Source organism: Leopardus geoffroyi, chromosome D1 (assembly GCF_018350155.1).
Source record: "Leopardus geoffroyi isolate Oge1 chromosome D1, O.geoffroyi_Oge1_pat1.0, whole genome shotgun sequence".
NCBI lineage: Eukaryota > Metazoa > Chordata > Mammalia > Carnivora > Felidae > Leopardus > Leopardus geoffroyi.
The window spans coordinates 55,124,155-55,152,063 of NC_059329.1; the positions used below are offsets into that span (position 1 = coordinate 55,124,155).

The 27,909-nt window shown below is 53.7% G+C and overlaps 2 protein-coding genes across 7 annotated transcripts in view; both read right to left on the reverse strand.

The window, feature by feature from the left end:
• MYO7A (myosin VIIA) overlaps positions 1-17,400 on the reverse strand; it is an 84,568-nt gene extending 67,168 nt beyond the window's left edge. Inside the window, exons 1-2 of one of the 4 annotated variants that reach the window (XM_045483892.1) lie at positions 16,956-17,400; positions 14,747-14,809 (exon numbers count right to left, since the gene is read on the reverse strand). In XM_045483892.1, coding sequence (XP_045339848.1) covers positions 14,747-14,764 — 18 coding nt within the window. In that variant the 5' untranslated portion in view covers positions 14,765-14,809; positions 16,956-17,400. Of the gene's footprint in view, positions 1-2,439; positions 2,647-14,746; positions 14,810-16,955 lie in introns of those variants that run through there. The other 3 variants (XM_045483889.1, XM_045483890.1, XM_045483891.1) reach the window with 3 other exon arrangements.
• Positions 17,401-19,206: 1,806 nt separating this feature from the next.
• Positions 19,207-27,909, reverse strand: part of CAPN5 (calpain 5) — a 52,193-nt gene continuing 43,490 nt past the window's right edge. For all 3 annotated transcript variants that reach the window (XM_045483894.1, XM_045483893.1, XM_045483895.1), the window contains exons 7-13: positions 27,634-27,711; positions 26,605-26,800; positions 25,843-25,965; positions 24,466-24,662; positions 23,446-23,561; positions 22,738-22,874; positions 19,207-21,758 (exon numbers count right to left, since the gene is read on the reverse strand). In XM_045483894.1, the coding sequence (XP_045339850.1) occupies positions 21,576-21,758; positions 22,738-22,874; positions 23,446-23,561; positions 24,466-24,662; positions 25,843-25,965; positions 26,605-26,800; positions 27,634-27,711 (1,030 nt within the window). In that variant the 3' untranslated portion in view covers positions 19,207-21,575. The remainder of the gene's footprint in view (positions 21,759-22,737; positions 22,875-23,445; positions 23,562-24,465; positions 24,663-25,842; positions 25,966-26,604; positions 26,801-27,633; positions 27,712-27,909) is intronic.

Consider the following 27,909-nt stretch of genomic DNA (forward strand, 5'->3'; position numbering starts at 1 on the left):
GCTGGGCCACGGACAAGGCGCTGCCTGACTTGAGCCTCAGTTTCCACATGCCTCAGGGGGTGGGCTCAGCGAGTCCCAAGTCCAACTCCTCACTGCTCCAGACTCCTCCTGTTCGTCCCCATTGGAATCAACTATTTCTTGGCCACGGCTGCTGCTTCGTGGGAGGTTACGCGCGTCAGAGACAGGTTAGCTCCAAACCCCAGCTTCCTCCCAGAAAAAGGAGGAAAAATTAGACGGGCTCTGGAGAGGAGAACGCACGTGTTTCCTGAGCATCTACGGTGTGGGAGTGCGGTGTGCCTGCTGGGGCTGCCTGGCTGCTTCCCGTGGGGCACCCCGTGTACCCCTCCCGTCCCACACCCAAACTGCGCTTCCTGACACACCCCTCAGAAGCTCTGAATTCCAGGCCGAGGACCACCTGCCACACTGGCTCACACCGCTCTTCTCCACCTGCCCGCTACCCCTCCCACCTTTGCACTGAGAGGACGCCACCTGTCTGTCCAGACCCAGAGCAAATACCAGCCCTTCCAACCCCTCCCCGCCTCCCCTCCTTCTCCCCCGCCCCCCAACCCCCGAAGAACGCATTCATTGATTCAGCTCTTATTTACTGAGAGCCCACTGCGGGTCGGTCCCTTTCCAGCTCTGGGGACAGAGCCATAAACAGATGGGAAAGGCAGCGTGCCTCTAGACAGAGGAGGGGAGGATGTGAGGGGAACGTGGGCAGGTACCAGATTGTACAGGGCATAACCACAGACAGGAATTGGACTTTCTTTTAGGTATGACAAAGAGCCACTGAGGGTTTAAGCCAGAGAATGGCATGATGAATTTACATTTTCAAAACCTCGCTCTGGCTGTTGTGTGGAGAACGGAGGCATCCCTCCAGGCCCCGGGGCCAGCACCACTTGGGGTGACCGCCATCTGTGTGACCCTTTGCCACTAGCATGCAGCCCCCGAGGACCGGGCTGGGTCTGTCTCCTCTGTGACTCCCTAGAGTCAGAGTCTAACACAGAAAAACAGAATTTGTCTCTCGATGGGAGAGTGTGTGTGTATGTAAGAGAGAGAGCATGTGACAGAGGGTGTGTGAGAAAGAATGCAGAATGTATAGCATGAGAAAGAAAGAGACCAAGACAGACAGACAGACAGACAGACACTAACCGCTGGCGGCCAGGCTGGCCAGGACATTGCCCCATGCTAACTCACAATACACCCACAACGGGCCAGGTAGGAAGTGAGATGCTTCCCTGTGATTATCTCACTGACAGCCCTCAGGCAGAAGATTCCATTTCCACTTCATCTCCTCATAGAGGTCAAGACGCTTGTCCAAATTCACCCAGCTGTTTTGTAGTAAAACCCGGAATGAAGCCCAAGTCTGACAAATTCCGAATCCAGGACTCATTCTGGACAGCTCTCTGAACCCAGTTTTGTGAGCAAAACAGGAAAACACTGACAGGATCCCTGGTCTTGGATGGCTTGTGGGCCAAGGGGCAAGCTAAGGGTTTCAGCTGGGGGTCAGAGGTTGCCCCCAACCCAGCACAGAGCCTGGCACACGGAAGATATGCCCCACTCCGGGAACAGAGGAGAACTGGAAATAAAAGACTTCATGTGAGTGGGAAATGGGGGCTCAGAGAGGCTGAGCAGAGAGCTCAGGCCTACAGGAAACAGAGGCAACTAGAACTCTCCTAACCAAGGACTGTCACAAGGAGGGCAGTGGCTTAACTTTTCCTCTGCTCTAGGTCTCAACTGGAGGAAAAAGGAGAAAATGGCAGCCAACTGGCCTCAGGGAGAATTGTGAGGCCTGAGAACCTGTCTGAGAGGAGAAGTTCCTGGTCCCAGGAAAAGTTCTTGGGGCATCAGAATGCAGGTGGGTTGAAAGTCTTCATTTTACAGATGAGGAAACTGAGGCCCAAAGAGACAAAGGAACTTGGCCACAGTCACTCATCAAATCAGTGACTGATAAAGACTCTGAGCATCTGCAGAGCAGCCTGAACCAAAAACAAGGTGAGGGAAGGAAGAGGGAAAAGAAAGGAGATTTGGGGGGGGGGGGGTGGTACAGGAAGGGGAAGGAGAGGAAAGGGGCATTGGGCCCCAGTCTTACATCACCAGCCCTTCTTGTCCCCAGATTCCAGGCACTCACGCCTGAACCCGGTCCCACTCATACCACTCCACTGTGACAGGCGCCCCACTAGAGACTTCACCTTGAACCCACATTCCCATTTGTGATGTGCAAAAGCTCCCGACGCAAGGAGGGGCGGCTGGGGCCAAGTTCACTCTGGGAGTCAGGGAAGGCATGAGGCGCCGGGTGGGGGTGGGGAGGGGGTCTGTCTGCACACACCCTGGTCTCTGCCACCCATTGCCGCTCATCCCGTTTCTGCCAGGCGGGGAAACAGAGGCACGGGGCGGGATTCCCAGGGTGCAACCTCCCCCTCCCCGCGCAGGCCTCACCGGCAGGACCGCATAGGTCTTCAACGCATGGTTCAGGCTGCGAACCAGCGCCCACTTGCCCTGCGGCTTGGCGCGCGCCTGGGCGCGGTCGGAGGGGTCGGAGGGGTCGGCGGGATCGGAGGGCTCCGCGGGGTCGGCAGGGGGCTCCATGGCGCGGTCAGTCTGGCGGCGGCTCCGCTCCGGCTCCCTAATTCACCTAATCCCGTGCGCACCGCCGCCGGGAACCCTAAACCCGGCCATCTGCTGCGTGCCCATGGCAACGGCGGCTTAGGTGACGCCCGCGGGAACAGGGAGGGGGCGCGCGCACCGCCCTGGCCCTGGCCCGTCTCCTCGGGACCCCCAACACCTCATCACTGTGGGGGGATTCGCAGCCGGCTTCACCGAGACCGCAGCGTGTAGCGCCGCAGCACCGAGCTGCGGACCTTAGCATCCACCGGGCACCTGGAAACTCAATCTGTAGGTTTTCTTTGGAAAGGAACGTGGGGACGTTATGGAGTAGAACGCAATGAACTTCATAATTTTTAAGACGGACGGGAAGGTGCCTGAGAGAGCCTACTAGCTCACTGGCTACCTCTGGAAAGGGAGGGCAGGTAAAACTCTTCCTAAGGGTAGGGATGTGGGACTTAGGGGAGAAAAGCTTCCGAACAGTCTGTCTCTGGTCTTCCTCACCCAGCTTGGAGGCCAGCCAGCTGGTAATCTGCAGAAGGCAGAGGAGGCACCTGGGAAGGGTGTCCCCTGGTTCTCCAGGACAGTGGGCACCAAGCTGGGCTCCTATGTCCTGGCAGCCACGTGGGACTGGGCACCTGGCTTGGGTCCATGCTGGGCGGTGAGCCACCATCCTGTCCAGCATGCACAGGCCCTGGGACTCTGCTTCCACTCCTTCTCCCCTCTTCTTAACTTCTGTTTTCTTCCTCCCCTTTCTCCTCTCTCTTCAAGCCCTACTGTTCCCATATTTGGCCCTTGGCATTATCTAGAATCCTGGAAGCCTAACTGTCCCACAAAAACACGGCAGGGAGAAGGGGGAATGGCAAGGAAGGAGACAGGGATGCCTCACACAGAACTCAGAGCTGCCCCACTGGATCTGGGCTTCCTTCTACCCCAACCCCCTATCCGGGCCTCAGGGACCCAGCCCTCTGCCACCCCACACAAAGCTGATGGACTGTAGCGATTCCCATCTACTTCCTATGCCCTCCCAGGGACTGTGCCCTTAGGAGGGATCCTTCCCCCAGTCAAGCACAGAATAAGCACATGTACCCCTGCCCACCCACCCACAGGAGTCCATGGGAGAAGGGCCCTTCAGACACAGGACGGTGCCGGGGGATAGGTTTCCAGGCATCCTTCCATTTGTCCATTTACCCGGGCTTCACAGGCTCAGACTAAAGCTTAGGGGACACCATCCTCGTAAGTCCAGGCCTGGGAATGGACCAGATCCAGACCCAGATAAGGATAGTGCCACCAGATGAGGGATGGATTAGTCCTGGAGAGACAGGATAGCCTGGCCACTAAGCTGTTGGACTCGGGACCCAGATGGCTTAGGTTCAACCCTGGCTAGGCCCCTCAAGCCGTGTAACCTTGGGCAAGTTCCTCAACCTGTATGTGCCTTTGTTTCCACATCTGTGGGATGACAAGATAACAGTACCTCATGAGTTGCTTATGAGGATTGAAAATGTTTATGTGTGTAACTCACTCAGATTGGTTCCTGTTTAAAAAAAAAAAAAAAAAAAAAAAAAGGCCGCATGAGTGTTGGTTCTTATTAACTGAGCAAGTCACGTTAGGGGTGGTACCTGGGCGTTATGATGATCTCAGGCAGACATGAGAGGGAAGAGCACATCACAGAGAAGCAGAGGGAAGAAGGAAGAGATGGTAAATCAGGTCTGGTGAATGGAGAGAGGCCCCCTCAGGGAGACCCAGCAAGTACTCAGAGCCTGGCCCTGCCTGGCCCAGAGCCACTGCTCAACCCCATGCACCCAGGCCACCCCTAGCTGAAGCCTGGGATTGGGCCCCTTCCCCGCAGGCAGCCTGCACACCAGGTCTGGGAAGTAAGTCTGATACCCCTGTGACCCACTCTGGCATCAGCAGATCCTCTCCCAGAACCAGGGCTCACTGCTGTTCCAGCCTCATCTCCTGCTTCCCTGAACACACAGGATAGGGTCTCCCTATTCTCACTTTTTTTTTTTTTTTTTTTTTTTTTTAAGTTCCAACATGGGGCTTGAACTCACAACCCTGAGATCGAGACCTGAGATCAAGAGTCGCTTAACTGACAGAGCCATCCAGGCACCCCTCCTCACCTTTGCTTGTGCCGAGCCCTCTGCCAGAAATGCTTCACCTCACGATCCTCTTCCCTTCTGCCACCCGGCCACCCAGGCTCCACAGAGACTTGGGCCACCTGTCCTTAATATCCCCTCTCCACTACCCTCTTTTCTGTACTTCCTTAGTGCCTCACACAAACGCATGGTGCTGCCCTCACCCCGCCATACCCCCCCATCCAGTCCAGCTCTGGCCAGATGGGGAGACTGATGTTCAGCGGGGGTGGAGGGACTACCCAACAATTGACAGCAAGGTGGGACAAAAAGCTTCCATTTAGTAACTGTGCCAACTGTCACGAGCAAGTGACGTCAGGGAAAATGGCAAAGAAGAAACTCAAGAACTCATCCCTTTACAAAAATACGAAAAAATGTGGTAAAAATGGTCAGAATCAACAATACTAGAACCCTGGAAAATCATCAAATGTTTATAGTAACCAACCGAACATTTACTAAAGAGAAAGGTGGCTGAAACCCAGCAGGAGAACTTTGTGGGGTTTTAACCTCCCCTCCCCCTGCACCTCTCTGTGGCAATCTTGAAGATGGAAGCCTGTATCCCTGGTGTGGGATCTTAGGGCCTGACGGGGCAGAACAGACCCCTTATCTAAGAATTATGGTTCTTCTAACAAGTCTGGGAGCTCCCTAAAGGAATAATGCCAAGGGCTTGCCTTTATTTCTCTAGCTTGGAACTCCCCGCAGGGTGGAGGAATAGGTAGGGAGGGTTTTGGTCAAAAACATTCAGAGACCAATCAACGAGACCACTGCTATGTGGGGTGAGGTGGGGTGGGGGGAGGGAGAAGCATGGAAATAGTCAGTTGGAACAAACAATAGACACTCCAAAAAGCCTGCAGGAAAGCCAGGGGAATAGGGGTTTTGAAAAGCTCTTGTATACAGTGGGGAATCTAGAACACCTCATGTGGAGGGTTGGAAGAACGTTCAGAAAAAGCCCAAGAACACCCTAAGCTCTCACTTCAAACTGACCCTCAAGCTCCATTTAGACAGGAAGTGATCTGCCTAAGGCCTAAGCATTGAAGGCATGCCCAGCGTGCGCGCGCGCGCACGCACACACACACACACACACACACACACACACACAGCCCAGCTGCAGGACTGAAAGTAATTTTGTTGTGTTTTTGGCTCTAGGAGTTTTCAAAACTTCAGTGACCACACACAACAAAGAATACACTCTTCATAAAGATAGTTTTGAAAGGTCATTAAACAAAACTATAACTCACAAGAAGCAACAAGACACTGGAGACAGAGGGAGAGAGAAGAATCAGACTTCCAGAGATATCACATTACGTTTAAAAATTTTTTTTGGTGTTTTACTTATTCTTGAGAGAGAGTGACAGAGAGACAGAGCACGAGTGGGGGAGGGGCAGGGCGAGAGAAGGACACAGAATCTGAAGCAGGCTCCAGACTCTGAGCTGTCAGCACACAGCCTGACGCGGGGCTCGAACCCACAAGTCATGAGATCATCACCTGAGCCAAAGTTGGACACCCAACCAAGCCACCCAGGCGCCCCATCACATTATTTTTTAAATGTTCAGTTTTCAACCAAAGATTATGAGGCATGCAAAGAAACAAGTATGGCCCATTCATAGGTAAAAAGCAAACAATAGAAACTTTCCCTGAGGAAGCTCAGACATTGGACTTCATAGACAAAGGTTTTTATCAACTATATGAAGTATACTCAAAGAACAGAGGGAAACCAGAACATCTCACCAAATACAGAGTATCCATAAAGAGGTAAAAATGATTAAAAGTGACCAAATACAACATTAGCAGTTGAAAAGTGCAATAGCCTATATGAAAAATTCACTAGAGACATTCAACAGCAGATTTGAACAGGGAGAAGGAAGAATCAGTAAACTTGAAGATAGGTTCATTAGATTATCCAGTCTGGGGGACAGGAAGAAAAAAAAAAAGGACTAGGAAAAATGAGCAGAACCCGAGAAACCTGTGTGACATTAGGTGGCCCAACATGTGCATGATGGGAATCATCATCATACATTTCATGTATGCAAGGAGAGGACAAGAGAAAGAGGCAAAAACAATATGTGAAGAAATAATGGTCAAAAACTTCCCAAACTTGATGAAAGATACAAATCTACAGCCAAATAGATCAATAAATTCCAAGTAGGATGAACTCAAAAAGAACCACATTGAGTCCCGGCCATAACCATCAGACAACAACAACCACAAAAATAAAAGGCACCCGAATTGCCAAGGAAGAGGTAAAATTGTCACAATTTGGAGACGGCGTGATACCGTATATAGAAAACCCCAAAGACTCTACCAAAAAAACTACTAGAACTGAAAAATGAATCCAGTAAGGTCGCAGAGTACAAAAATCAATACAGAAATCTGTTGCCTTTCTATACAACAACAACAATGAAGCAGCAACAAGAGAAATTAAGAAAACAATCCCTTTTACAATTGCACCCAGAATAATAAAATACCTAAGAATAAACTTAACCAAGAAGGTGAAAGACCTGTACTCTGAAAACTATAAAACGCTGATGAAGGAAGTTAAAGACAGTGCAAAGAAATGGAAAAACATTCCATACTCATGAATTTGAAGAACAGATATTGTCATAAAATGTCAGTACTGCCCAAAGCAATCTACACGTTTAATGCAATCCCTATTAAAATACCAACAGCATTTTTCACAGAACTAGAACAATCCTAAAATTTGTATGGAACCACAAAAGACCCCAATAGCCAAAGCACCTGGGAAAAAGAGAAAACTGGAGGGATCCCAATTCTACACTTGATCTTAGCCAAAAGGCCGAGAAGCGATGAAGGTATCCTAATTCTAGACTTCAGGTTATATTACAAAGCTGTCGTGGCCAAAACAGTATGCTACTGGCACAGAAATAGACACGTCAATAGAACAGGATAGAAAGCCCAGAAATAAACCCATAATTATATGGTCAATTAATCTTTGACAAGGAAAGAATATGTAATGGGGAAAGGTGGTCTCTTCAACAAATGGTGTTGGGAAAATTGGACAGCCACAGGAAAAAGAATGGAATTGGACCACTTTCTTACACCACACACAAAAATCAACTCGAAATGCATTCAGGACCTAAATGTGAGACCTAAAACCACAAGAATCCTAGAAGAGATCCCAGGCCATAATTTATTTGACATTGGTCATAGCAACATCTTTCTAGATAGGTCTCCTGAGGCAAGGGAAACAAAAGCAAAAATCAACTATTGGCACATCAAAATAAAAATTTTCTGCACCACAAAGAAAGAAAAAAGACCCACATTGAGATGCATTAAAAATCAAATGGTCAAAAGACAAAATAAGAGAGACTCGCTGCATACAAAGGATCTTCAATATGAATAATAGCTGATTTCTCAACAGAAATCATGGAAGCCAGAAGGCAGTGAGATGATATATTTAAAGTACGGAAAGGAAAAACAAATGTAAGAATTCAATATCTGGTAATAACCAACAGAACTAAAAGGCAACCTATAGAATGGGAGAAGATATTTGCTAAGGACATATCCAACAAAGAGTTAGTATCCGAAATATTTAAAGAACCTATACAACTCAACACCAAAACCCAAATCAAAACCCGATAAAAAAAATGGGCAGAAAAGATGAACAGACATTTCTCCAAAGGAGATATCCAGACAGCCAACAGACATGAAAAGATGCTCAACATCACTCATCATCAGGGAGATGCAAATCAAAACCATAATGAGCTATCACCTCACGCCTGTCAGAATGGCTAATATCAAAAACACAAGAAACAAGCGTTGGCGAGGATGTGGAGAAAAAGGAACCCGCATGCACTGTTGGAGGGAATGCAAACTGGTGCAGCCACTGTGGAAGACAGTATGGAGGTTCCTCAAGTGAAAATAGTACTTCCCTATGATCCAGTAGTCACACTACCAGCGATTTCCTCAAAGAATACGAAAATACCAATCCTCAGAGAATACAAAAATACCAATTTGAAGGGATACATGCATTCCTATGTTTACTACAGTATTATTTAAGATAGCCAAACTATGGGAGCATCCCAAGTGTCTATCAATAGAGGAATAAAGATGGGGTGTGTGTATGTATACATATATGTGTGTATATATAAATGTACACACAACACAATGGAATATTAGCCACAAAGAAAAGAATGAAATCTTGCCATTCACAGCAAGATGGATGGATCTAGAGAGTATACTGCTAAGCAAAATAAGTCCATCAGAAAAGACAAACACCATATGCTTTCATATGTGGGATTTAAGAAACAAATGAATAAGGGGGGGGGCGGGGAAGAAACAAACCAAGAAACAGACACTTAATTATAGAGAGCAAAGTGATTGTTACCAGAGGGCAGGGAGGGGGGTAGGGGTAGGGGTGAAATAGGTGACGGGGATTAAAAGTACACTTATCCTGGGGCGCCTGGGTGGCGCAGTCGGTTAAGCGTCCGACTTCAGCCAGGTCGCGATCTCGCGGTCCGTGAGTTCGAGCCCCGCGTCGGGCTCTGGGCTGATGGCTCAGAGCCTGGAGCCTGTTTCCGATTCTGTGTCTCCCTCTCTCTCTGCCCCTCCCCCGTTCATGCTCTGTCTCTATCTGTCCCAAAAATAAATAAACGTTGAAAAAAAAATTTTTTTTTTAAAAATAAAAAAAAAAAAGTACACTTATCCTGATGCGCACCAAGAAACATATGCAATTGTTGGATCATAATGTCATACACCTGAAACTAATATAGCACTGCATGTTAACTACTCTGGAATTAAAATTTAAAAAAATTCATTATCTGGCCAAACCATCCTTCGGAAACGACAGAGAAACTAAGACATTCTCAAGTAAACAAAAGCTGAGGGAGCTTGTTGCTAGTAGACCTGCCTACAAGAAATGCTAAAAGGAGTCTTTTCAGGCTAAAACTAATGGGCACTCGACAGTAACTCAAAGCAAAGAAATAGAGAACTCCAATAAAGGTAATTTTACAAAAGTATATTTACACAGGCAAATATAAAACTCAGCATGGGGCGCCTGGGTGCCTTAGTCGGTTAAGCTCCCAACTTCAGCTCAGGTCATGATCTTGCGGTTCCTGGGTTTAAGCCCCTCGTCGGGCTCTGTGCTGACAGCTCAGCGCCTGGAGCCTGCCTCAGATTCTGTGTTTCCCTCTCTCTCTGGCCCTCCCCCATTTGCACTCTGTCTCTCTTGCTCTCAAAAATAAATACAAAAAAAATTTTTTAAGCCAGCATTATTGTTATTTTGGTTGGTAACTCCTTTTTTTCCCCTATATGATTTAAAAGACAAATGCTTAAAACAATAATTATAAATCTATGTGAATGGGCAGACCATGTATAAAGATGTAATTTCTGACAGTAGCAGTACGAAAAAAAAAGGGTGACAGAGCTGTACAAAAGCAGCATTTTTATGTACCATTGAAGCTAAGTTGTTATTAACTACCACTAGACTGTTAGAAATTTAAGATATTAATCGTATACCCCCAGGGTAACCACTAGAATATATATGTATGGAAATGATAAGGGAATCAAAAGAGTACACTGGGGGGGAAAAATCAAACACAAAAGAAGGCAGTAATAGAGGAATCCAAGGGGTGGGGGAGAGGGGGAGAAAGGGCCTATAGGAAAACATAACAAAATGGCAAAAGTCTTTATATGGAAACAAATTAAACCCTTCAATTAAAAGGCAGAGGTTGGGAGCACCTGGGTGGCTCAGTCAGTTGGGCATCTGAGTTTGGATCAGGTTATGATCTCACGGTTTGTGAGTTCAAGTCCCATGTTGGGCTCTGTGCTGATAGCTCAGAGCCTGGAGCCTACTTCAGAGTCTGTGTCTCCCTCTCTCTCTGCCCCTTCCCTGCTCACACTCAGTCTCTCCCTGTCTCAAAAATAAATAACTGTTTAAAAAAATTAAACAAAAAAAGGTAAAGGTTGGCAGCATAGGCTAAAAAAAAAAAAACAAACAAAAAAACCCATGATCCAACTATATGCTATCTACAGAAGACTCACTTCAGATCCAAAAACACAAAGAGATTAAAGGTGAAAAGATAGAAAAATATATTCCATGCAAACAGGAACCAAAAAAGAGCTGGGGTGGCTAGAGCATCAGACAAAATAGACTTGAAATCATTAGAACATTGTTGTAAGAGACAAAGCAGGACATTATATTCTAATAAAAGGGTCAATCCAACTGTTATCAACAGCCCACAAATTTATCTTCAAACCTCCCTGTGCTTATGAATCCGGGCAAAGTACATTCAGTCCCTACTCGGGATCCACCAGGGAGCCGGAAATTGTATCATATTGAAGCATGGCAGCCCTCCCTGAGGTCCTTAAAAGAGTGTCATGTGCACCACACATCTCTGGGTTCTTGCAAGCACCAGCTGGCTTTGCAACCTGGGCCTATCCCCCCACCCCCCCCTCCAGAGACTTCAGTCCCCCATCTGTATGCGAGGGGCTACTGCAACAGCCTCAGCACCTTCCCTGGTGCCGCCCCCCACCGCATCCACCATCAGAGGCAGGGCAAAAGCCTCCCCCCTCCCCAGGTTCCCCACCACCCCCACTCCACCCCAGGACTCCTGCTGTAACAGTTCCGCTCAAAGGTGCCCTTGCCATGTTTCAAGCCACCTCCCACTGCAGTCTGGTAACTGCTCCGGAACAGGGAGCAATTTATCTCTGCATCCTTTGTGCCTAGCCTGGTACAGAGAATGGGCTCAGTGCCACGTTGCTGGGTGGGTGTGTGAGAACGCGGCTGGAGGGGAGGCAGCTTCTGATATGCCAGGAATCTCCAGGCACCCCCACCCCAATCCACACGACGGGTCTGCCCAGACCTCCTCAGGGTCCCTAGGAAAGAGCCTGTGTTCTGCAAATGCCACCCCACAGGGCAGTCTGAACTCTCCTTCCCCAAGTCCTGTGCCTGTTCCTTGTATCACACCCATACACCCTGCACAGCAGCCCCCTCTTAGGGTCTCCTCTCCTGCCTGCCACCCTCTCACTTTGGTGGCTCCCTTCCCTGTCCTGACGTGTCCCAGCTTATATCTAAATGGCCCTCTCTGGGCTTCAGTTTCTTCACCTGTGACATGGACAGGACAATCCCTACCCTCATTGTCTTATGCCAATAAAAGGAGATCACATATAGAGACTGCCCGGCACGTACTGGGACCAGTGTGGATGCTACTTTTGAAGGATTAGAACCCTCAAAACATAAATGTTTGCATGAGTAAAGAAATTTGGATTCTTCTCCCATGTTTATAAAGAGGTTTCCTGTACCTGGGACCCTATGGGGTCTCAGAACGGCTGGGATGATGGAGGAAGAGAGGGAGGAACAAATCTCGGTCACCGATCTTTCCCACATGGGGAAAGATCCATCATGCCCTTCAAGGTCTGAGATTTTTGTACCAAATAAAGCGAGAGAGAGAGAGAGAGAGAGAGAGAGAGAGAGAGAGAGAGAGAGAGAGAAACAGGGAATTCTCATGCACAGGAACACTACCAACATGATCTCATTGGTAGCTGTCGTCATGGCGGCTAACCATCCCTGAGCACGCTTCCGTCACACTAAGCATTGTATATGCATTGTATATGCACCGGGACATTTCTTTCTCAAGCTTTCCTCTGAGGTGGGCACCACTGTCTGCCTAGCTCCTCAGACCAAGTGAGGGTGTCCTAACAGTCATTCCTTCTTTAGCGTACAGCCTCATCTGAGTGGGCTGGTGCCAGGGCTGAGGGGCTGAGGAGACCGTGGGGAGCAGGACGAGGGCTGCCCCCCACTTCCAGGCTCACCTGGAGGCCTCAGGTAAGCCGAAGAAAAAGATGGAGTATGATCAGACTCTACCGTGGGCAGAGCAGGGAAGCCTCCAGAAGGGAACAGCGGCCACCTGAAGGCCTGAGGAGAAGGCAGCCAGGAAAACGGGAAGCGAAGTGCTCAGGGCAGGCAGACCTGATGGGGGAGAGAGAACCGGGGTCTCTCAGGATGGGAGGGAGAGGCAGGAGGAAGGGAGGAGAGAGGAGGGCTTGAGAGGCAGGTGAAGGAAGCAGCATGTTGCATTTTATCTTCGCAACAGCCATCCGAGGAAAGAGGGTTTCCCCCCACCCCTCGTTTTACAGGTGAGGAAATGGAGGCTCAGGAAGGCCCAAGAACATGCCCCAAGTCTGTCCGCTCATCAAAAGTGAAGCCCAAACTGGAGCCCAGGTGGGTGGGCTGTGCCCGTGGGCCTGCATAGCTGGCTGGATGCCAGAGCTGGGACCCTTCTCGGGAGCAAAGCAGTAACAGAAATGTACTCTCTGTGTGAGGGGTGGGCAGAGCCGGCATTTACCTGCCAACACCTTCTCCCACAGGGGACGATCAGCCAGCACTCAGAGAGCAATGGGGGAGGGGGCGCGGTCAGCCCAAGGCCTGCCTCACAAGCTTCCTAAGGGAGAATCCCCCTGGGAGCTGTGGGTGGCCCAGTCCGCCCCTCTGGGGACTGTAAATGCCCCCGCCCACCCAGCGCTGCCTGCAGTCAAGGCCCTGGCACCAGCAAATGCTCAGAGACAATGACTTTCCTTCTCTTGTTGGCTCTGGCCATGGCGGGCAGGCCTTTGAACAGGCTGTTAAGCCAAGGGGCTCTAGAGGGGGTCTCCTCCAGCCCTGGGATGGAAGACCATCTATTCTTTTTTTTTTTTTTTTTTTTAATATATGAAATTTATTGTCAAATTGGTTTCCATACAACACCCAGTGCTCATCCCAAAAGATGCCCTTCAATACCCATCACCCACCCTCCCCCTCCCTCCCACCCCCTATTAGCCCTCAGTTTGTTCTCAGTTTTTAAGAGTCTCTTATGCTTTGGCTCTCTCCCACTCTAACCTCTTTTTTTTCTTTTTCCCCTCCCCCTCCCCCATGGTCTTCTGTTAAGTTTCTCAGGATCCACATAAGAGTGAAAACATATGGTATCTGTCTTTCTCTGTATGGCTTCTTTCACTTAGCATCACACTCTCCAGTTCCATCCACGTTGCTACAAAGGGCCATATTTCATTCTTTCTCATTGCCACGTAGTATTCCATTGTATATATAAACCACCTCTTCTTTATCCATTCATCAGTTGATGGACATTTAGGCTTTTTCCACAATTTGGCTATTGTTGAAAGTGCGGCTATAAACATTGGGGTACAAGTGCCCCTATGCATCAGAACTCCTGTATCCCTTGGATAAATTCCTAGCAGTGCTATTGCTGGAAGACCATCTATTCGGATTCTCCCTGCTGGAAACCAGAAACCTGACTACTCTTACACACACACACACACACACACACACACACACACACACACACGGCTGCAGGACAAAGCTGCCCGCTGGCCTCTGACGGGCCTGGAGGATGTGGAGCTGCTGGCCAAGCCCCCGAGGCACACACTCCCACCAGCCCTAGGGCTTGGTGCCAGACCGACCTGGCTCAGGGCCCACATTCCTGGCTCTGGAGACCAAGAGCTCATTAGAGCCTCAGGCTGATCACGGGGAAGGGCTGAGGGTCAGGGACCATTGTGGCCCTGGAGGACTCAGCCGGGCACAACACCTCTGTTTCTCTCCATATTACTCCCAGGAGCTCCAGCTCCCACCGGGTCATCCCCCACTCACTGCTCCCCACTCAGGCTCAAGACCCTTCCTGGTCTGGCTTCACAGACTGACCAACTTCCTATTCTGTCCCCAAAGGCTTTCCCACATTTGGGCCTTTGCACATGCCTGGGAACTCGGAGATGTACGTAAATAAGTAATCTCTATCCAGTAGGGTGAGTGTAGTGAGAAAGGGAAGCCCCAGCAGACACATCAGAGGGAGCAGTTCTAGACTGGGCCTGCGAGAGTCAGGGAGTTTCACAGCTGGGTTTTGAAGCATAGATAGGAGGTTTCTAAGAGAAAGTATTGGGGAGGGTGCCCTACCATTAACCATATGGATGGGAGAATATGGGATGGGGGAGGATGAGTCACCCAACAGCGTTCTTCCTGGCGTAGAAAGATGAAGGTCAATGGGGGTGCCGGGAACACTCACCTGCTGAAGAATCACCATGTCCTTTGTCAGATGCTCTTGCTTCCTGCCTGGCCAGATACAGTTCTGCAGAGGGAGAGACCATGTGAAGTGTCTGAGAAAGCCAGCCCTGGCAGCCTTGAGCCTGGCTGGGGTCACCTGGGCTCTTCCCAAAGCCTCAGCTACTCCTCCCCCTGGGGAACACTCCCTCTCTGGCATCTCTCCCTCTGGCCACAGCCCAGCCTGCGTGACCTGAGCCTCAGCCGCCGTCACCAGCTCCACTGCCCAGAGCAGCTGAGCTCTTCTCTTGGTTACAGTCATTCAGAGATTTCTAAAGGGCTCCTAGGAGCCCCCTCCCCTGGACATATGGGCAAAGGGATTTAGAGAGGGACCAAAACTTGCCAAAGTCACACGGCAGGGCAGGGGAAGTTCAGGAATAGGACTTGATTTCCAGCCTCCCAGCTGAGGGCTGCCCGAGCAGTTTGGGTGATGGGAGCAGCCTGGCCCGAGGGGAGGGTCACCGGCTAAGTGTTACCTGCTCACGCATGCCCTGCTTTTAGGATGGGGGCTCTAAGCCCCCCAGGCTGGCTTTTAAGACCCAGCACCATGTGGCTCCTGATGTCTTAGTCTTGCCTCTCACTGCTTTCTTCCTTCCCTGTCCCTGCACCTAGGCCATCCTCAGCACCCACAACTCCTGAAATATGCCAACCCTTTTCATACCTCCTGGCCTTTGCATACACTGACCCCTCTGCCTGGAATTCCGACTAGTAAATTCCCACCTACACTTCATGGCTCAGTTCAGACAGTACCTCCTCCAGGAAGCCTTTGCTGACCACCCCCCAGGCTGCCAAGAGTCCTGATGTTCCTGTCTATCCAGCCCTGACTATATGCATTATGTTATCAGGTCTGGGTCTGTCCCCACCTCTCTCCCCCCAAAGTTGGGGGTTGATCCAGGGCTGGGGGCGGGCTCAGCCACTGCCTCACACAGCACAAGGCCAGCGCCAGGCCCAGGAAGGAACTGTGGGACCAAGCGTGGTGATCCGCGGCAGCCCCAGCCACAGGCCCCGTGTGAGGCCACTCTGGCCCCCAACCTGCCCCCCAGGGCGAGCATCAATTTTTCACAAGGCCCATTCAGAGGCACTGGGGCATTTGATCCTCTGCCCAGGACACTGCCTGACACCTGAGCCCTGACCCCTGCCCCAGAGCTCTGGAACACAGCAGGCGCGTGGTCCTTCTGGAGACCTGCACCCAGCCCGGCTGGCAGGGAAGGCGATTCAACAAGGGCCGGCAGGCAGCTGCCATGGGGAGCCGCATCTGTAGAGGCTGCCTAGCCTCGCCCTGGCCTCCTGCACCAGTGTGAGCCTCGGGAGCTGGGGAGGGCCAGGGCCTTCAGGGCTCTGGAAGGTGGACGGGTGGCAAGAACATGGAATTTAATGGCCACACCTAAGAAAAAAAAGCTACAGGATCAACTTTTCCTAAAAAGAAGAACTAATCCACATTTAAGTTGACTGCTTTTTGACTTGACAAGAGGGAAAACAAAACTGTAGTTATAGTTTATGCCCGTGCCCGACTTTACCTTGTTCCCACAACAACCCTGGGTGGTAGGGCTTCCTATTCCCCTTTCACAGATGGGAAGCTTGAGGCACAAGAGGAAGGAAGTCACTTACTCAAAGAGAGAAAAAGAGGGGCACCTGAGTAGCTCCGTTGGTTAAGGATCTGACTCGTGATTTTGGCTCGGGTCCTGATCTCACGGTTGTGAGATTGAACCCGGCGTTGGGCTCACAATGAGCATGGAGACTGCTTGGGATTCTCTTTCTCCCTCTCTCTGCCCTTCCCCTGCTTGCACACTTGTTCTCACTCTCTCAAATTAAAAAACAAACAAAAAAAAAAGTGAAAGAAAGAAAGAAAGAAAGAGATAAAGGAAGTATCAGAGGCCAAAAGAGACTCTCTCTCTCTCTTTGCCACTCCGGTAATTTGCCCTGGTGCCCCGGCCCTGGTCACAGACAATTCACTGGATGCCATGCCCCTTGATTCTTCCTTTCTCCAGGCTACGAGCCTCCATCTGTCCAGGCTCAGGACAGTTTCATTCAGTGGCTACTGTGGCTGGAATCCCAAAGGTGGCAGGAGGCCAGACCAGGAGTGAATGGCTATGGGGGCAGGTGTTCCAGGCTGGCCCAAGCCCGGGATCCCCCTTCTCCCAGTGCCCAGGACAGTGGGTATAGTCCATGCTTACCGGGGTCCCAGCTCCCCACTCTCAGCTGCTCACCGGACCGCACACAGCTGCCACCTGCACGAAGAGCTCAAGAGCTGGGGTCACGAGTCTGGGACAATATGCAGACACACGTCCCCTCTTCCTCTGTCTTGCTCCAAGGCCAGTCACTCCGTGGGTGGGGGGGCGGGGGGGGGTGTCTCTCTGGATGTGTCAGGTTTTCACCGTGTGACTGTCTTGTCTGCCTCTCAGCCTCTCCTTTCCTTTCCCGGCCAGGACGGCTGTCCAGCGGCACTGCTGCCCTCCCCACGCCCTGCTCCGGAACCTTCCCTCAGGAGGCGGAGTCGGAGAGGCCTCCGAGACCTGGGTGCCGTGACATCAGCGTAGGAGGCAGGCTGTACTGCCCAGTGGGGAGCCGGGGGCCCTGGACTCCCTCCGCTGTGCCGCTGAGCCGTGCGAGACTCAGGCAAAAACCACCCAGCCCAGCTTCAGCTGCCTGCTCTTATATGCGGTAACACCACCTGCTCCCAGCACGTGGGCAGAAAACCTCTTAATCCTGACCTGGTCACTGATTTGCTGAGTCTTGGCACCTGCCTGCCCTCCACCAAGCTGTTTTCTTCTCTGTAAATGGCTGTTTGACAGTCTTGAGAGGAAGGGACCTGGCAGGGCAGGGCCCCGGCAGGAGGTCGCAAGCCCCATGTTCTGGCCCTTTCTCCCCAGTCCCCATACACACACAACCCCAGATCCACTTCCCCAGGGCTCCCCTCAGATGCAACCCCTCAAGCTCTTCACTTCAACACTGTCCTCACAGCCTGTTCTGGGGGTGGGCAGGTCTTGTCCATAATCACCCAGGAACCTTTCTTTCAAATCAACTGACTTGGAGAAGCCCTGTCTATTCCAGGGACGCATTGAAGTAAAATAATGTGACTTACAAGTGGGGGCTGGACATGAACAGGAGGAGCACACAAAATGTTACGAGCACTGGCAAAGGGTAACATCGACGACTCCTTGCTGAGACCTGGCAGGTGCTTGTCACCATCCTTTGCTTCCTGCCACGTGGCAGCTGCCCCATCAGTGCACGCCTCTCTAGGGGGAACTTCGGCTTCGGCAGAGGGAGGCACTCCTTGAGATCCCCATCCTCTATAACTGAGGTGTGTCGGAGGTGTGTCCGCAACTGGGGCGGGAGGCCCGAGTGCGCCACCTGCTGGGCACGGGCACCGCTGCCCTCCAGAGCGCCCCCGTCTGGAGCAGTGAGGGAAGGCAGCACCAGGATTCTGACTCCGTCTTCCTGACCCTTACAGGTAGCCGGCTGCTAGAGGCTTGGCCAGGGGGCCCCAACAGGAGCTGCTGCAGGTCGCCGCCCCCACTTCTGGGGGAGCACCTGCCATTGACACTTGCTACCCACCACTCCCCCAGTCAGCTCTCTTGCGGAGCCTCCCAGGCTGTCAGCCTGCAGATGGGAAAACTGAGCCCCCCCCAGAGGAACACTGAGGCAGAATGCAGGCCTGATCTGCGAGGACGGGCCCAGCGTGGTACGGAGTGGAGAGGTCCGCAGTGATCTCCAGTTGACGTAACAGCAACAGTGTATTCAGCACCCACTATCATCTAGTCTGCTAAGCGGGGCTCAGAATTCACAATGTCCTTTGCTCGCAGTCCTGTCGAGAAGCCTACAAATTGGCCTTAATTCATCTCCCCTCACTCCCCACTCCACCCCAGTCATCACTGAGCTCTGTCCACTATTTCTCCCCAGCCCCTAACCCCGACTGGAGCTGCCAGCATCTTCCTCTCAACAGCCTCCCACATCCGCCTGTGCCCCACAAACCCAGGTCCTCTTCCTGTGGCTGTCTCCCTCCGTCCATTTCCCACTTGCATCGGGGCCTCGACCTGCCCTCCCAGGTAGGCTGGAAGCTCCCAGAACTCCCACTGCCTTACCAGTCACTCGCTGGGTGCCATTTGTTAGGACTGGAGTGTTCCCGTTGGCCTTCCCCGCTAGTTTGTAGACTGCCCAATGGATGGGATTGTGGCTGCTTCCCTGCATCCCCAGTGCCCGGGACAGGGCTTGGGATGAGGCCAGCTGAAGCAATGATGGAATGATCCCAATGACCTCTGCCCACAGATGCACCGGGCAAGCAGTGGGGCCCAGCCTCAGCTGTTAACTCTCAAGTCCTCCCTCACGAGCCTCTTGACCAGAGGGCAGTCACCTACCTAAGCCTGGGAATATTCCCTCCATTGTCCCTCATCCCCAGAGGGACAGACAGATACAAGAAAGTCTTTCTGGGACTGTAGTAATGTTTATTCTGAGAACAGAACAGGTATCCACTCCTGACCCCACGGTAGGCCCCGAGGGGAGTAAAGCCCACATCCGGGCGGTATGGACCAGAGGCCCTGCCCAGATGCAAATGGGGACTCCGTGGGCCCCACGGGCTGAAGGGTGCATCAGGTGAGCAGAGCAATTGCTCTCCCCACCCACCCTCCAGTCCCAGCCTGGAAGAAATCTATCCTCACCCGCCCAGGGGTCAGGGAGGGACATTTGCACAGCCAGGAGCCAGCCTGGCCCACTCAGCGGGGCAGGAAGCAAGGAGAGGGCTGCCAAACCCGTTCTGGGGGGGAAGAGGCAGTGCCCAATCCTCAGACTGAAGCCCACATAGGCCCGCCAATTGATCCTGGTTTGCCCCCTAGCCCAAGGGGGCATGGCTGAGCAAAGACCCACGTTCCGGCCCCAGAAGCCCCAGGCTGGCCCTCACGTCTCCACCCCAACTTGGGAACCTTCACTTGAAAAAGACACTGGGAAGTGATTACATGAGAGGATATAGTGTGCACGCATACAGAGATACATAAAGGGTACGGTTTTGCCCTTATTCAGCACTTGTTAGCGAGAGTGCTGACGAACAAGAACCATTAGCCCCACTTTGCAGAAGGGAAATCGAGGCACAGGAGGTTTCAGGGACTTGCTCCTGGTCATGTGGTCATGTCCCAGCCCCAGGCCCAGGTTCTCGAGGGCAAGTCCCAGCTTTTCGAGAAGGAATCCTCTTGTCTTCCTTGTTCAGTTCCCGGCCCCTTGTGCGGCCTGGGGACCAGGGCACAGGAGGAGAGCTGGCCACAGAGTGAGGAGGCAAAGTCAAGAATCCAGCACCTCCAGCCAGGACACTGCAGCAAACAGCCAGATCTGGAGCCAAACATTCGGGTGCCCAAAAGGAATTCCCAGCAAGGCCACAGGAATTCTTGTTCTTGAACCACCTGGGCTTTTTCATTTATGGTGCCCAGTCTGGAGCCAGGCAAGGGCACAGAAGGGACCCGAAACAGGTCATGGCGCCAACGCTCACCAAGAACACGGGTGGTGCCGGCTTGCGATACGTCCAAGTAAAAAAAAATACCCTCTTATTCACCCACCTGCAGGCCTCCTCTGAGAAGACGTGACTTCTCCTCACCCCCTCCCCCAGCAGAATGAAAATAAAATCAGGGGAACCACAGGAATTGGAGTTTAAGATGAAAAAAGGGGTTCAGGCTTTCAGTTTTCCTTTAAAAACCCCTGGTTAAGATTGATTAACACTAAAGAATATAAAACATTGAGGACTAAAGGAACGTTTTGGTCCAGGCAGCAAGAGGAGGGCTGCATTTTGCAGGGAATGTTGGAAGAGGGGCCTCTGGTCAGGTGACGGATTTACCGGTCTCCTGCCAAGCCCAAGAAGTGATCTGAGCCCAGTGGGCCTGAGACTGCCACCCCAGGCCTCCTCCCAGGAAAAGCCCAGGTCTTGCAGCAGAGGGGGGGCCTGAAAGCATGTGCCTCCCCTCAGGTCCCCATGCCCGCCACACCCTCCTGGCCGACCCAAGGGGGGTGTCCTCCTGACATGAAGGCAGTGGAGGCAGGAAGATGACACCATCCCACTAGGGGCCTTCACCCAGAGGCTAGGCGTGAAATCGGAACCTGGGGTGAGGCCGCAGCCGTGTCTGGGCGTCGACCTCTGAGAGGACCCGGGCAGGGGTGAGGCCCCGGGTGGATGCCAGGTCTCCCAGAGCTGCAGGGAGGGCCCCAGCTCCAGCGGGCGTCTCATGGGCATCATTTATTCATTTGGCAAATCTCTGTTGAATAAATACATGAATGGGCAAGTGGGCAGGAGTAGAGAATGAATGACTGTCACTTGCACATTTTCCTAATTCCAGCCTAAGCAGAAACCCGGCAACACCCAAGAGTCCTTTCAAGGTGGCTAGAAAACCAGGTGTAGGTGACAGAGAAAGCAAAGTCTGGGACACGGGGGCGGGTCCGGGACACAAGGGGCAAGAGTGGGGCCTGGGGACGTGAAAGGTCCTGTGTAAACAAGTGACAGGTTGGCACTCCGTCGGCAGACAGCAGGGCCTTGAGAAAACGTTTTCAACGGATAGAGTCCCTTAGCAGTGGTGACAGCTGGGGTCGGAAGAGCTACTGTAAATCTCAGGCAGGAAGACTCCTCCATGAGAAGGGAATGCTTCGGGGTCCTTGGGACACTGAGGCCCTGAGAGGGGCAGAGGCCTCCCAAGGTCACACAGCAAGTCAGCGGAAAAGCTGGGAAAAGGCCCCCAGTGTCCTGGCTCCCAGGCTAGTCCCTGGCCTGGCTGGGGACATGCAGATGGCGGTAAAACTGTGGAGGCCAGGCAGAGGGACAGGGGTCAGACGGCCGTGAGGGACGTGCTACTGAAGACACATACAGCAACCGTGCCTGGCAGGTCGCTGGGCTGCCGGCTGCTGCGGTCCTGGAGGTGGAGGGTGTGCAGGGCCTGGAGGTCATCCGGGTCGGCCTTCAGGTGCACCTGGCCCAGGAATTCGTCCTTCAGGACTCGGTGGTTCCAGATCTGGGAGGAGACAAGGTTTGGGCGGGGGGGGGGGGCATCTTTAAGAGCAGGAGTATAGGTCTGTGGGGTGCTGGTGGCAGGGCCCTGAACCCCTTTCTTGCAGTGCAAGCCTTGGCTAAGAGGAGCCCTGCATTGCCTCTGCCTCACCGTGAACCCTGGGCAAGGCCGTCCCCTTCCGGAGCCTCAGGCTTCCTCCCATCTGTCAAACTCCCTTCCATATACAGTCTAGTCTGTTACTATTAGTTCTGCCACTGACCTTAGGTAACCTTGGACAAGTGATTTCCCCACGTTTAATACGAGGGTTGGATCAACGGCCCCTAAGAGTCCTTTCAGCCCCAACAGCTATGGGTCTGTGATTTGATCCAGTGAGGCCCAGTGTTAGGAAAACTTGGAAATCCTACAGTGGCTTCCCCAGGGTACCTGGGCATTTGTTTACTGATGGTTTCCACCCCCCCGGGGAGGCCCCGGCCTGTGCCGGGAGGACAGAAGACTTCCCACTAATGAGCCCAAAATCAACATCCACGGGCCACCTTGGCCTGAGAAGGGAAGAAAGCCCAAGTCCAGGACCGTGGCTTTCTGGCCCCTTGCTCTGGGGAAACAGCCACCCCCACTATATGCCACCATGGTGCAACCTCTCCAGGTGGACCCACTTCCAGTGGGATTTAAGGAACAACTCCCAAGCCATGGGGACAAAGCTGGCAGAGATGACCACTGCCCCCAGCCAGGAGACTAACCCTACTGTGTCTCAAAATCACACCATCTAATACAACTCACCCCACAGGGGGCACTCTGGGGCACGAGGAAGGGCCGGCAAGAGAATTCCCAAGGCCATGCATACCATGTCAGGGACAGAGTGGGAACCAGAATTCAGTGTTCCTGGGTCCCCAACAAAAGCTCTGCCACCCTGGGCCCAGCCGCCATGAGTGGGAAAACATCAGGCAGGGGGTCCAGGGGAGACCCTCAGGACGGTGGGGCTCACCTGGACTGTGATGGGCTGGCCTGGCTTCTTGCGGTAGAAGATGCCTTTCACGTTGTACTCGGGGGTGGAGGTACCTTTCTGCACCGCTGAGCGGACTTTGTCCCCTTCACACTTAATGATCACATAAGAATTGGCCCCTAGAGAAATTGAGTGGGCCACGGGGTGATGATGGGGCCTGGGGCAGAACCCAGTGGGACAGAAGTCTGGGAGGTGATTCCCCTTCCCAAAGCAGAGGACGGAGTTCATATATTCAGAAGGGACAGCACAGCCTGACTCCCTTCCTAACTTCCAGAGACAGGAGGGGGCAGACTGGTCATCTCTGGCCTCCATGCTGTTCCCCCTGCCCAGAGCACTTTTCTTCCCTATCCCGCCTTATCGGGCTTCATATCTTAATGCCGCCTCAGCCTGGAGAAAGGCCACCTCCTCCAGGGAGCCTTTTGTAAGCCCTGCCTCCCAGCTGTCTGTCCCTGTGTCGGACTGCCCCACCCCACGGGAAGCTGCCCAAAAGCAGGCAGCAGAGCCCGGTCCTCTCTACGTACCCAGTTTCATTCCAAGGCTGGGTCCCGAGTGGATGTGAGGAAAGGTCTGCTCATTCAGTGAGAGCAAGAGAGCTCGGGAGGCTGGGTGTCTGTTGCTGAGCAGTGGGGAGGGGGCATGGGCCAGCTCCTTGGGGAGGTGGGTCCCAGAGCTTTCCCCAGGCGAGCTCACCCGTCGAGGAGTCCTTGAGACCGGTAGCCCCTAGGATGTGCACCTGGGTCACCTGCTGTGGGTAGCCGCACAAGGAGCTCCAGCAGGAGCGGGGAGGCTCATCTAGGCGCAGCTCCCTGGTACAGGGCAGAGGAGGAGAGGGGTGAGGTGGTGGAGGGGGCCAGGGAGATGGAAGGTGAGGGGGTTGGAGAAGAGGGCAGGGGAGGGGAGCAGTATGTAGTCCAGACGCTGCTCATCCTGGGCAAACCACCACGGGCTTCCTGCTGCTCTCTCTCTACTGCAGGGAGCCCCGTCCTCCCGGAGAGAAAAAGCAACTTACTGATCACCCACTGTGTGCCAAGCCCCCTGCTGGGATGTTACAGGTATTATCTGTAATCTTCCCAAAGCCCTGGGTGATCACACCCATTTTACAGATTACGAAGCTGGGATCAATGGGAGAAGGGATTTGTCCCACAGCTGGACAGAGGTGGAGCCTGGGCCGGCAGGACCCAGGTCCCCAGAGCCCACCACACGTGCTGCCTCCCAGGTCTGCACTGTGTGCAAGGAGCACTGAATCGGGGCTGACTACCAGGGTAGGAGGACAGTGTGGGGGCTCACGGGGCCTGCACCCCAGCAGGGAGGGGATGGCTCTAGCAGTCCGCCTAGGCCAACTCCACCACTGGGGTCGTGACCTTGGAAACCACCCCCACCCCAAACCTCGATCCCCAATTCTGATCTGTAAAATGGAAAGGTCAGGCCCCCGCTTGGGGTTCAGGAAAAGCAAACGAAGAGAGCGAAAGCTTTGTAAACTGTGAAGTGCTATGCACATATGAAATACTGCCCCTTTATGTAGCCGAGAGAGGCTGGGACAGAGGAGCAGGGGAAGGAGGGGAAGGACGTGGGTGCTCACGTCAGCCCAGGGAGGCTGGAAGTCTGGGCTCCACGCCTCGGGCAGACCCTCAACGTCTCCGCAGATTCCGGGTCAGCCTGCTATGGAATCCGGCCCTTCCAGCCCCGGCCCTGAGCCAGCCCCCTACGCACCGGCAGTTGGAGGGCACGTCAGTGAAGACCCGGAGGAGGAACTCGCCAGTGTGGCCTGGCTCGAAGGTGGTGGGGATGATGACATAGCGGCCCTCGGGCTGGTCCGTCCGCAGGAAGACGCTGCGCGAGTTGATGTAGATAGAGCTGGCGGCCCTGTGCTGCAGACCGTGCATGCGGTACTCACGGTTCTCCTCCACCTGCGGGGAGCGGGGAGGCTGGTCCACACGGAGCCCCCGGTCCCCCCACCTCCGTCACACATCGCGCCCTCGCTGCCGTGAGAAGAGCGACCTGATCCATTTACACAAAATGCCCAGAAAAGGCAAGTAAAGAGACAGCAGTAGACGAGTGCTTGCCTAAGGCTCGGGGGTGGACGGTGGCGGGGAGCCGGACGGCACTGAGCGGTGCCGGCTAAAGGGTGCGAGCTTCCCTTCTGGGGTGATGAAAACGTTCTAGAATCGACTGGTGACAGCCGCACGACCCTACAATGTGCTAAAGGTCACTGCACACTTTAAATGAGTGAACTGCGTAGTATGTGAGTTATATCTCAGTAAAGCCGTTAGGAGGAGGGGGGCAACGGGCAGCCCCCTGGTAACAGCGTCCGTGTCACTATCTGCCCACAACACAGCACGTGGCCAGGAGATGACATCACCAGCTGCCAGGACATGCCAGACAACTCCTGGAACGAGTGGCATGATAAGCTACAGCCATGTCACTTTAGGTCACGACATGTCAAAGTCACAACACCTCAGCACGCAATGGATGTACCAACCCAAGGACACGAACAAAGTGTCATGATGGGACTGAGCGCCTCAAATGCAGGGGCTCAACTCCGACCACGTGCCCAGCACGTCCACGTGATTTCCCGAGGTTCTCGGTGTCTGGCAGGCCCGTGGCATCCCGCTATGCCAAGTGCCATCACATACCAGGTGTCGCAACACGAGGAGGGCCTCGGGTCCCAGGCCAGGGGGAGCGGCCAGCGGCAAGCCCAGCTGGCTCTGCCCAAGATCCTTCCTCCCAGGGCCCAGCAAGGCCTCCACCTCAGGGGGACCCAGAGGCCTGAGGGAGGGAGCAGCAGGGGCCTCCCAGGGCCTGGCCCTGACCACCTTCCCATCCACCAAATAGCCAGTGGGTCTGTGGCAGGAGGAAATCAGGCTGAGGGCTCCCATGGCCACTGACCCCAGGCAGGCTGGGCCTCTGTGGGTATTCCAAATAGGGCTCACGCCACAGCATGCCCATGGCATCGGCCATTGTGGCCAGAATGGCAGGGATGAGGTCAGTGGCCAGAGTATTCTAGAGTGTTCTCCCCCACGCCAAGGTGGCCTAAAATCCAGCTCCCTCGCTCTCCTCACCCAGAGCAGGGGTCCCAGCTGGCCTCACCTTGTAGATGTCAAAGCCAATGGCCAGATTTTCACCCTTGCCATCCCGGCGGGTAGACTGTTTGGGCCGCTGCTGGATGCAGATCAGCACTTCATCTTCTGGCTTCTTGACATCAAAGATGTACTGCAGAGAAGGTCAGGGAAGAGAGACACGGCAGTGAGACCGGGCCGGAGACAGGCTTGCTGGCTCCTGGAAGCTGGGCCAGAGCCGGGCCTCAGTTCCACGTGTGAGTCCAGGTGAGTCACAGCACCTCTCTGGGCCTCAGTCCCTCATCTGTGAGATGGGCCTATGCTGCCTACGCTGCCTGAGGGGCGGGGGGACTCTGTGAGATCACGGATGCTCAGCTCTGAGTCCACACGCAGTCGGTGCCAAATGAAGGCATGCCAAACACGAAAGGTAAACAGTTGCCAGGGTCCTAACAAAGGAGGCGCAGGGGAGAGGTCCTCCCTGAGGAAGAGCCAATCCGGCCAAGTTCCCCTGGAAGGAGAGCACCATGTGTGTGGAAACAAGGGGTTCGAGCCTTTAGCTCAGCCTCCCTCTATATGTCCTTGTGATTCTGGACGAGCTTCCTTATCTTTACCATCTGCAGGTTGCCCAGGACCACCCGAACACACCCACCCAACCCCCACTATGCAGACAGGTACACAGAGGCCCACGGGGGAACAGGGATATACCCAAGGTCATGCAGGAGCCCATGCAGGGCAGTGGCGATGGCCCCCGTGGCTGCCCAAGGGGCGGAGTAGGGGCCCCGAAAACACTCACTTGCGGGTTCTGAAAGAAGGTGTCCTTGTGATTGATGCAGCCCCCGCTGCGGTTCTTCCGGGGGTCCTCATGCCGCGTCCAGGCGCCACGCAGCCGGGCCTCCTCCCACGTCTTGTGGATGCTCAGGTAAGACGTATTGATCACACGGCACTTGATAATGTCGGTGAAGTATCGGCACACGTCCTCGAAGGTCATCCTGGGTGTGGCAGGGGGCGAGGCTGGGCAGGTCCCCCCGGCTGGCCACCCGCCTACTCACCCTGTGTGCTCTGAAGCACGACCCACACGGGAGTGAGTGTGGAGGTGGCGTCACTTGGCCCCTTCACATCTCTTCTGGCCTCAGTTTCCTGATTTGTAAAATGGGAATGAACCTAACAACAGCTGCCCACCTCACAGAGGTAGCGTGGGAATTAAGTAATACAGTAAAAGCACGCAGTACAACTCCCGGCAGACGGGAGCCGGCAAAGACTAGCTGTGACAATCGGCAACAGTATTAAGCAAGGCTGCTCCCATCTTCCCAGCCCAACCCCAACCCACGTGCCCCCCTAGCTCCCCTCACCTCCCTGGCCTCCCTGAACTCCCTCTTCTCAAACCTAAGCGTACTCTCTTGACTGGGCTGGGTCTCTCTCCTTGCCCACCAAGGGCTCCCCTGACCCTGGGGCCCAGCTTAGGAGGCAGCCACTCCAAGAGGCCTCTCCTCTTCCCCAGCTGCTCTCGGCAGCTCTCGGCAATCAGGCTGCCAGCGTTACCCCTGCCCCGTGTATCCCCATCTGCCGGCATCCTGGCCTACTTGCTGAGGGCCCAGCCTGCGTGCTGGAGCAGCTCAGGGTCCCCGGAGGTTGGTACTGGGGACTACAGGGATGAACGGGCCCATTACTGCCCGACTCATTTCACAGAGAAGCAAACAGGCGTGATTTGTCCTAGGCCACAGAGCAAATTGATGGTGAGGCATCTGCCCCCCCATCTGGTGCTCCCTGCTACAGGAGGCCCTCCCCAGCCCTGGACGCCCGCGTGGGGCACGGACACACTCACCAGAACTCCCCATCATCCTGCACGGTCACCCCCATCTTTTCCCGCTCACTCTTGCTCACTTTCTGCCACTCCTCTGAGCTGGGAGGGAAGAGGGAGGAGTGTAAGAGGAGGGACCCCACCAGGGCCACCCTGGCAAGGGGGAGGAGGCCCGAGGCACAGCCCAGAACCAGGCCTCCATCAGTGTGGGTATAGTTGGGGGCACCCAGGGCCAGGCCCAGCCCGTCTCCAAAAAGCCTGTCTGGTAAGGGTGGGTTGCCACCATGCCAGGGGCTGGAG